This window comes from Hyla sarda, unplaced genomic scaffold (assembly GCF_029499605.1).
Source record: "Hyla sarda isolate aHylSar1 unplaced genomic scaffold, aHylSar1.hap1 scaffold_918, whole genome shotgun sequence".
NCBI lineage: Eukaryota > Metazoa > Chordata > Amphibia > Anura > Hylidae > Hyla > Hyla sarda.
In genome coordinates this window covers 133541-144086 of record NW_026610947.1, presented here as the reverse complement: position 1 = coordinate 144086, position 10546 = coordinate 133541, and the positions used below count along the sequence as shown (strand labels likewise).

Genomic DNA, 10546 nt, shown 5'->3' with positions numbered 1-10546 from the left:
TGACTGAAGGGGAGGAGGGGGGAACGATGGGTGACTATATGGGAGGCTAAAGGATGGGACGATATACGGTTGATGCTGATGATTTCCCTGACCTCTGCAGGTTGTATTATCGCTGTATAAAGAGTGATGGCAAGAAGTTCTGCGGCAGTGTCCCCTGGAAGGAGGTAACCATCTTATCTGTAATGGGTAAAGCTGGGTGGTCACCGATACACCGCCATCACTGCTTTCCCAGGGTCAGCAGTATATCCACTAGGTCCTGCACAGCACTGATGTGTGGAATGTATGATAAACAATATTTCAGATATATTAGGGTGTGTATATATGTAAATAATTAGACGTAAAATACGCAATTTATATATCACCCAATAAGTATAAGGCTATATGAACTCCCATACATGCATGCACAAAAAATGGAGTCATTTGCAAGAGAATTTTTTTAAACACATACAAATCTTTATTAAACACAGTAAAAAATAGGAGGGAATCCATCCAGAGGGGGAAAGAACAATGGGTGTCGCTCAGGTTGCCATAAAAGTGTCTATACAAGAATTCATACCGACGTCATAATTCACTGAAAGTACTGTGGAACTAGATCCCTAGGTAAAAATAGCATGTAGCCTATCCAAGCAGCAGTACACAGCATAGAACATAATACATTACCACAAAGTAACACCACAGGCACCGGAACGACACCACCCAAACTCTGGCATTTCGGCAAAGGGGTGTCGCTCCGGTGCCTGTGGTGTTACTTTGTGGTAATGTATTATGTTCTATGCTGTGTACTGCTGATTGGATAGGCTACATGCTCTTTTTACCTAGGGATCTAGTTCCACAGTACTTTCAGTGAATTATGACGTCGGTATGAATTCTTGTATAGACACTTTTATGGCAACCTGAGCGACACCCATTGTTCTTTCCCCCTATGGGTGGATTCCCTCCTATTTTATACTGTGTTTAATAAAGATTTTTATGTGTTTAAAAAAATTCTCTTGCAAATGACTCCATTTTTTTTTGTGCATGCATGTGTGGAATGGATGTAAACATACTTTGTCAGGGGACAGGGGACTTTTCTGGACTCTAAAATGGAAATGGAGGTGGGGGAGGGGTTACAGCTGTGCTTTGTTCTGCACTTTCCTCATTCAGTGCGATCTTCTTCCAGGAATCTAAGTGTAAAGTGATGCCAAGATGTGACCTTCCCGTAGAGAAGATGGAGAAACCTCAGAGAAATCCCTTCAAAGTGATCGAGGGTCCCAGACCGGCCGCCTGGAGACAGGCCATGGAGGAACGGAAGCGGAGCTCTGAAGAGAGCGGTGAGGAAAAAACTGATGGGATCCAGAAGAGCAGTGAGGAGAAAACCGATGGGATCCAGAGGAATAGCGGTGAGGAGGAAACCAATGGGATCCAGAGGAATAGTGGTGAGAAGAAAACCGATGGGATCCAGAAGAAGAGCGGTGAGGAGAAAACCGATGGGATCCAGAAGAAGAGCGGTGAGGAGAAAACCGATGGGATCCAGAGGAAGAGCGGTGAGGAGAAATCTAATGGGAACCAGAAGAGCAGTGAGGAGAAAAACGATGGGATGCAGAGGAAGAGTAATGAGAAGACTGATTGTATCCAAAAGAAGATGATTGAGGAGAAAACTGGGAACCAGAGGAAGAGCGGTGAGGAGAAAACTGATGGGGTCCAGAAGAAGAGGATTGAGGAGGCACTGAATCAAGACAGAGGGAAGAACCGCAGTGATGACAGAACAAGAGGTGTGGAGGACAAGTCTTCCAATCAGGAGCTGAAGAGCAGCAAGGAGGTGAGGCCCCAGAACAAGCTGATCATTGAGGCTGATAACCGTGAGAAGACCGGGAGGACGTCTGAGGGCAGAGCGGCCATTGTGGAGAATACGGGGAGGACATCTGAGGGCAGAGCGGCCATTGTGGAGAATACGGGGAGGACATCTGAGGGCAGAGCGGCCATTGTGGAGAATACGGGGAGGACATCTGAGGGCAGAGCGGCCATTGTGGAGAAGACAGGGAGGACGTCTGAGGGCAGAGTGGCTATTGTGGAGAAGACATTTGGAGGACAGATTGCAGTCAGGGACTGTGAGGAACCAGCTTCATTCTCTGGGTGGAGGGACAAGGAGCTTCCGGCTGGGCTTAAGATCAAGAAGAAGCTTCCAGAAGAGATGGTTCAGAAGGCCAGAGAGGCCTCCCCAGCAGTCCCTGAATCCTCAGTGGCCCCCAGCATCAAACGTTCAGGGCCCGATCAGAAACCAGTGGAGGACAATGACGACGTTGTGTTTGTGAGCTCTCAGCCTGGAAAGGATAAAGTGTCAGCGCTGAGGACATCGGGAGGAGGTAAACAGAGAACAATCACCTCCTTCCCAGGATTCACCCCACCTGCAGAGGCTCAGGGTTCAGTCGCGCTGCACGCCTCTCTCTCAGCACAGCTACAACAGAAGAAGGTGAGTAGTGCCCTCATGGTCATGTCTGTATTAATAGGGGGGTCCTAGGAGGGTTCATCTCACCACAAGGCTGGAGGCAAATGTCTGGGCTCATCTCCTCCCCCTGGTGAGCTCACTGACCTCATGTTTGCCCACCTCCCTGAGTGACTTTTACCCTTCCTGTGTTTCAGGCCACTCTAGCGTCTGTGAACCTGAAGGTGCTGCCTGATGGAGGAGAACGGCTCCGGAAACAAGTACAGGACCTGGAAGATGCTCTCGGGTGTCTGTCTCTTTCTACTGAGGCCGTGACCCAAAGTGGTAAGGATAGAGCAGAAAGGGAGGGATCAGGTAAGGATGGGGGGCAGGGAGGGATCAGGTAAGGATGGGGGGCAGGGAGGGATCAGGTAAGGATGGGGGGGCGGGGAGGGATCAGGTAAGGATGGGGGGGGGGCAGGGAGGGATCAGGTAAGGATGGGGGGGGGGCAGGGAGGGATCAGGTAAGGATGGGGGGCAGGGAGGGATCAGGTAAGAATGGGGGGGACGGGGAGGGATCAGGTAAGGATGGGGGGCGGGGAGGGATCTGGTAAAGGGAGGGAGGATTATAGAGCGGGACAGGGCTGGATCTGGTGATGTTCTTTTCAGTGCACCCCTGACTTCTGTAACCTTATTTGCTCTCTCAGTTAAGGATCAAGACCCTGGAGGAAAGGTCCAGCCTGAACCAAGAAACCCTTCCAGCAGAACCGGCCCACCAGAGGGAAGAGGGGGGGTGAAGCCTTTGTCTTTTCATGAGCTTCCTCCACAAAGCAGCCTGGGCCTTCAAGGATCAACCCCGAGCCTCAGCCAGAACTACAGCAGCCTGTACTCCGGTGAGAGCAGCGGCCGTGGTGTGAGGGGGGGGTCACGTTTAGTGGACAGCTCTGTGGGGGGGGGGTCACCTCTAGTGAACGGGTGGACAGCACTGGGCAACAGCTTCTGTATGGCATATACACTTACTGGCCCCTCTAGCAGACCCCGTATCCTCCCACCGCCCAGTGCATCACATGACTCCCTCTGACACCCTTTGCTCCTCCTCAGTGACCCCTCAGTGGCAGAGTCTCTATGGCGGGCGGATGACCGAAGAAAGACTCTTTGCTGTCAGAAATGCCACCAGCGATGCCATCGATCACCTGCACAAGAGCCTGGACTCCTGCCCGGGCCCCGAGAGCACAGCGGACGACCCCCGAGGACTGAAGGTGATGTCCCCTCCCTGCCCTGACCTCCCCTGACCCCCGGCTGTCATGTAATTTCACGGCTTTATCTTCTTATTCCAGGTCCCGCTGCTGCTGCACCAGAAACAAGCTCTTGCCTGGCTTCAGTGGAGGGAGGCTCAGCTGCCGCAGGGAGGCATTCTAGGTGAGGGGGAGGCATTCTAGGGGAGGGGAAGGGCGGCCGCGGGTAGGCATTCTAGGGGAGGGGAAGGGCGGCCAAGGGTAGGCATTCTAGGGGAGGGGAAGGGCGGCCGTGGGTAGGCATTCTAGGGGAGGGGAAGGGCGGCCGCGGGTAGGCATTCTAGGGGAGGGGAAGGGCGGCCGCGGGGAGGCATCCTAGGGGAGGGGAAGGGCGGCCGCGGGGAGGCATCCTAGGGGAGGGGAAGGGCGGCCGCGGGGAGGCATCCTAGGGGAGGGGCGGGGAGGCATCCTAGGGGAGGGGCGGGGCAGGCCTTCTGGGGAAGGGGCGGCCTTCTGGGTTACTTAGTGATATACAGAGGTGTGATCCACGTATAACTCCCGTCTGCAGCGGATGACATGGGGCTGGGGAAGACTCTTACCATGATCGCCCTCATACTGGCCCAGAAGCAGCGGCAGAAGTCAGAGAAGGAGGAAGAGAAGAAGCTGGAGTCTTGGATCTCTAAGACTGGTGAGATCATGGGGTCCCTGCTGCTCATAATATGGGGGACCCAGGATAGAAGCTTTATATAACTTTGGCCATAGTCTCATATGTAGCCTCTCCCCCACTTGTATACTGTCTCCATACATCAGTCATATGATCTTGTTCCCATCTACATGAGGGGCCCCTGACTGTCCTCCCTTCTGTCACCAGACTCCACCCTGATGGTCTCTCGTGGGACCCTCATAATCTGTCCGGCCTCGCTCATTCATCATTGGAAAAAGGAAGTGGAGAGGAGAGTCTGTGATGGGCGATTGCGGGTTTATCTGTATCATGGCGCCAACAGGGAGAAGGACTGTAAGATGTAAGTGCCCTGAGTGGGGTATCTAGGGGGAGTGCAGGGTCAGGGGCCTAATGACTGACCAGAACCTAATGAGAACATATAAAGCCTGGTGAGCAGAGAGCCTGCAGTATAGGCAGCCAGCATTTCCCTGTCCAGGACACTGGGTGGCGGTATCGCCCTGTTCAGGACACTGGGTGGCGGTATCGCCCTGTTCAGGACACTGGGTGGCAGTATTAGCCCCATCCAGGACACTGGGTGGTTGTATCAGTCACAATTCTTTATGTAGAAAATCTAAAACTGAGTTATTCATGTTATGAGGAAAATAAGTTGAGGCAGTGTGTCTTCCTGCGGAGCAGCACTTCCCTCTCCATCCATCACATGGTTTATCTGAATACATTTCCTGTCAGGGGGCAGGTGGACTTCACATAATCATAGCGCCTATATATACGGCCGTCAGTAACCACAGTCGGCTCTACGCCCTCCAACCTCAGATTTGTTATAGGTAAAACCTTGAGATCTACAACCATGAGCAGCACATTCAGGGCAGAAGTATTGTACCACTACCCCCACCCTGCACTTTAACCACATTGTGTCATATTTATTTCATTGTGTTCTTATGTAACTGACCCATCTGGAATAGTCAATCATTTAGAAAGGGGGGGGGGGGGGGGGGTGGAGTATACATGGAGATCACACAGGATGGAGAGAGGAGACAATACATGGAGGGCAGCTCACAAAGGTAGGGAGGAATGCGTATATGGTGGGCAACTTACACATGCTGTAGATAGGGAGGGGAGTATACATGGTGGGCTGATGATAAGCTGTAGATAAGGAGGGGAGTATACATGGAGGGCTGATAACAAGCTGTAGGTAGGGAGGGGGGTATACATGGAGGGCTTATAACAGGCTGTAGATAGGGAGGGGAGTATACATGGAGGGCTGATAACAGGCTGTAGATAGGGAGGGGGAGTATACATGGAGGGCTGACAACAGGCTGTAGATAGGGAGGGGAGTATACATGTTGGGCTGATAGCAGGCTGTAGATAGGGAGGGGAGTATACGTGGAAGGCAGCTTACACAGACTAGGAGAGCAGGCATGGAGTACAGCTCACTGTCTGGAGAGAGAGGAGAGCAAATGTGGAGGCCAACTTACCATTTATGAAGATAGGGAGAAGAGCAGATACAGGGAGGTCTGCTGTGGTGAATCGTATAGTCTGTGTTCTTTATATATACATAGAGCGAAGATGAGAATCTAAAAACATTTTAAGTACAAAGCAAGAATAAGAAAATAGTTTTTCAAAGGTATCCATTGTTTTTAAAGTGAAGTAACTAAGACTGTATGACGTCTAGAAGTTTTATGGGCAGGCTCCTCCCAGGACTGGAGCCTTGGCCCTGTGTAACGTGGTTTTATTTAACCTGTCTGTGTCCTGACGTCAGGCTGGCGCAATACGACATTGTGGTCACCACCTACAGCCTGGTGTCCAAGGAGATTCCTGCCAAGAAGGAGGAAGGGGATGCACCGGCCCAAGACCAAGACCTGGAGGTGAGTGACCGTCTGCAGACTCAGTCACTTCATATCCTCCAGTTACCTCAGAGCTGCACTCACTATTCTGCTGTTACATCATGTCTTATTTTCCAGAGCTGCACTCACTATTCTGCTCTTACATCATGTCTCATAATTGGAGATTTTCCTATCCTTGGTGAAGGAAAATATAGATTTTACTAAAGACAAGATGCTCCTATTATACTTTTAAAACTTCTTTATTCTTAGCAAAGAAAAAAATTATATATGTACTTAAATATTCCAGAAAACTTTGAATACATATTGCATAGTGCAACCAAACATGTTGCAATGTCACAATAACCAATCACAATAGTATGAATATTATGTAAGTAATTGTAGCCTTAAACTCCTCCTCAAGTTCAGATTAAAGGAGTATCCGGTGCACACTTTTTTTCATTTTATCCCATCCGGGCTGCAAAATAAAAGAAAACACACTTTCTCTTACCTGCCTACGCGCCCCCGGAGCTCCGGTACACTCCGGTACAGGTGTTCGGTCCCCGGGCTGTATTCGTCTTACTTCCTGTTAGCCCGACACGTCACACGGAGCTTCAGCCTATCACCAGCCGAGGCGGGACATCGCTGCGGCCAGTGATAGGCTGAAGCTCCGTGTGACGTGCCGGGCTAACAGGAAGTAAGAAGAATACAGCCCGGGGACCGAACACCTGTACCGGAGCTCCAGGGGCTCGTTGGCAGGTAAGATAAAGTGCGTTTTTTTTATTTTTATTTTGCAGCCCGGACGGGATAAAATGTAAAAAAGTGTGCACCGGAGTACTCCTTTAACAAGTCCCATAATATAGTCCCAAAATGAGTAGGAACAGTATGAAAACTGATATGAAGAAACATCTCAGAAATGGAAACGTGAATTCTTGAAATGAAGTCAGAATGGTTCTGCACACGATATCATTAGACAGCTGTGAAAATATGAGAGATAATGCATTATAGGGATGGGTTGATAATACGCGCGTCTTGTCTTTAATAAAATCTATGTTTTCCTTCACCAAAGATAGGAAAATCTCCAATTTTATAACAAGACAAGACGCTCATATTATGCTAGTTCAAAGCTATATATAATGATTATAAAAGGCACAACAATAAAAACAACATTATAGAAGAACCATAGAAACATGAGATTCAGGTTAGAAATAAATTGTTTTCAAAGCTGAGTCAGAGGAACAATTTGCCACTTTAATAAAGTGTGAAAGAGGGGGGCGTGGCCTGGACGCTGAGCAGACGCAGCAATGTAGCTCCGCATTGAGTCCGTACTTTCACTCATCCTGCCATCATCCTGGACTCCCTGATCCTACCTCAAACGCTTCGGAACCGTGCTGGGTCTTTGGGCTCCATCATGCCGCAACATAAAAATGTCTCTGCGGCGACGAAGCTTCAATATTTTGCACGCCCGGACCCTGAAGATGGCGCCGGCTCCTCACAGCCACTGCACAGGCCCAACTCAGATGCTCCTGGACCATTGGTGGCTTTCTCCCCGACTACCCCGCCTGCTGAACTGATCCTTGGGGAGGTCTCCTCTCAATTGCTGTCTATCACTGCCTGCAAAACTTCCCTCACAAGCAAGCTGGAGGAGGTGAGGATAGACCTAGGTCTGCTGCACCAGGACCTCCATAACCTCAGAGACAGGGTCCGCCATGCTGAGGACCGCATCTCTGCTGTGGAGGACAACGTGGTTCCCTTACCTGCCACCATTGCAGCTCTTGAATGAACCGCATCCCAATGGAAGGAGAAGGCGGACGACCTGGAGAACAGGCTACGGAGAAACAACCTCCGGATTGTAGGCCTCCCGGAGCGCTCCGAGGGCCAGGACCCGGGCTTGTTCGTGGAGAGATGGCTGAGAGAGCTGCTGCCCAACGCTCCCTTCTCCGCGGCCTATGCAGTGGAGCGGGCTCACCGTGTGCCGACGCTCCCTCTCCCACCTGGGGCACCTCCACGCCCTCTCCTCACTAGAATGCAGCACTGCAGTGATCGAGACCTGGCGTTGCGGCTGCTTCGTTGCCTACCTGAAATCACCTACAATGGCTCCCTGGGGTCCATCTTTTGGAGGTCCGGGAAGAAGTGTGCAACATTCCAGTCTGTCAAGCGGAAGCTCAGGGAGATGGCGGTCCCCTATTCCATGGTATACCCTGCATGACTGCGGATAGTGGACGGTGAACGCACCTTGTTTTTCCTCACTCCACAGGAAGCGGAGGAGTGGGCCTCCCGACGCCCCAACCACAGATAGGGTGCTCTTGCCGGAACGCTCGGCTTGTGTACCACATCTCCAACGTGCACCTGACTACTCGGCATATGCTGCCTTCTACCTCCAGGTGAGATCCTCCTCTTTTGGAAGCGGACCTGGCTGTGATTACTGCACCCGTTTTGGCCCTCATGCCCCCTCTCCCTGGACTCCCATATCTTCTGCACCTGGACCCGCTCGGACTACCTGGTCTCCCCCCGGACCGCTCGCCATGAGTGCTGGTGTGCTACCCGTTGGTTGCTCCTTGACTCTCTCTCCCCCTGCTTCCCTGTCCCCTGTGCCTGTCCCTTACTCCCCCCTGGACTCTCCCCATCTCTACATTGCCCTGATCCTGCCACCGCATGGACACTCGAATGTACATACACCTAATGCTTCTCTCCCCCTCCCTGCTGGATGGACGTATTTTTGCCCGTTATTTCCCTGCTCCATATGTTCTCCCCTTTTCCGGGACTGGGTAACTGCTGCTTCTCTGTTTTGCCCCTGAGTTCTAACTGGATTAGCTAACTCTCTTGTTGCGGTACAGTGGGAGTGCGTGTTACCGATATGTTTTTCTTCCCCCCCCCCCCCCCCTTCCTTTCTTTCCTCTCTTTTCTGTCTTCCTTCCCTTTCTTTCCCCCCTTTCCTCTTCTCCTCTCCTCGTTCATCTGCTCTGCCCTCCACTCTCCTCCCCCTCCCCCCCTTTTTTTTTTCTCTTTTCTTTTCTTCATGGGGTCTCTCAGCCATGCCGGGTGCTACTGTTATGGTCTCTGCCCTCCTGCTCTGTTAGCCTGTGCTTTTAAAGTTTCTTTAAGCCCCCCACCCCGTATCAGTGGTTCCCACTGACTTGTTAGTCTGTGGGTGTTGTTTTTGCAATGCTGCCTACTTGTTTTTACCTGTTGTGTATGTGTCTTGTCTGTGTTGTGTGTCCGTACGTGCTCTCCTGGATTAATCCTCTGTTTTTCTTTTCTTCTCTCCCCTACCTTTGCTTGCTTCTCCTTTTGCTTCATTCTCAGTTTTTATTTCCCCTTTAGTTCCTGCCATTCTCGAGTCCTATATCGGGGAATGTGAGGGGTCTTGGATGTCCCCGTATGCGTTCCCTGGTGTATGCTACTATCCGTAAGTATAACCCCCTGGTTGTTTGCCTGAAGGAGACGCACCTGACCAATGCCACTATTCGCTGGCTTTCTCTACTCGCTGGCTTAGCCACTCCTGTCATACCTCCCACTCACGTGGAGTATCCATACTGATTCACAAGTCTCTCAAATGGGAGGTCCGCCACACTCAGACCCTGATGGTAGGTTTATTTTTATCTCATCCCTCATTGACAACTCTCCTTATGTGCTGATGGGCATCTATGCCCCCCCGGCTCCTTGGAGGTTCTAATTCAGGCAGCTGTGTTTGCTGCAACTTTCCGTGGGGCTAAAATTCTTTGTATGGGTGACATTAACACAGTGCTGGATAGGGCGGGTCCGACATCTGTCGCCCACCCATCCGGCTCTCTCCCTGCTGACACTCCTTTTAGCAGCATTACTTACTGAACTCGGATGGCTGGATATATACAGACACTTATACCCCTCTACATGCACTTTTTCTTGCCAGGCTGTGAGCTATGCCTCCCTTTCCCGTATTGATTATATGTTAGGTAACCCTCTGGTAGTCCCCCTAGTGAAGGACTTGTCCTATGTCACCAGAGGGGTGTCTGATCACTCCTCTCTGTTATTGACCCTGGAGTTACCGGGCCCTGTGTCAGTTAGGAGTTAACCCATACTGGCTGGCCATCCTGGGCCCCCATGATGGCATCCCGATACAATTACAGATGTTCCTGAATGATCACAGAGATGCGGGGGATGTGATGTTAGTGTGAGAATCTGCCAAGGATTTTCTACGCGGATGCCTCCAGTCCGCTATCTCCTATCTTAAACGCGAGTCGGTGCGAGAGCCAGGCCAGGTTTGCCACCTTCTACACGGAATTGTACACCTCACAGGCCACATACCCCCCTACTGACCTGACTGTCTACCTTGACAATGTTGTGTTTCCTAGACTTTCTAATGATAGTATTACTTCTCTGGAGTCCGACTTCACTATGGAGGAATTGACAGACGCCATGGGTGCCCTAG

At 51.1% G+C, this 10546-nt stretch overlaps 1 protein-coding gene across 1 annotated transcript in view; it reads left to right on the top strand.

Moving 5' to 3' along the window:
* Positions 1–100: 100 nt before the first annotated feature.
* TTF2 (transcription termination factor 2) overlaps positions 101–10546 on the top strand; it is a gene marked incomplete at its 5' end in the record, with an annotated part of 70805 nt that continues 60359 nt past the window's right edge. Inside the window, 9 exon segments of the mRNA XM_056554840.1 lie at positions 101–164; positions 1160–2449; positions 2620–2746; positions 3109–3294; positions 3503–3660; positions 3739–3820; positions 4205–4324; positions 4508–4658; positions 6075–6180. Coding sequence (XP_056410815.1) covers positions 101–164; positions 1160–2449; positions 2620–2746; positions 3109–3294; positions 3503–3660; positions 3739–3820; positions 4205–4324; positions 4508–4658; positions 6075–6180 — 2284 coding nt within the window.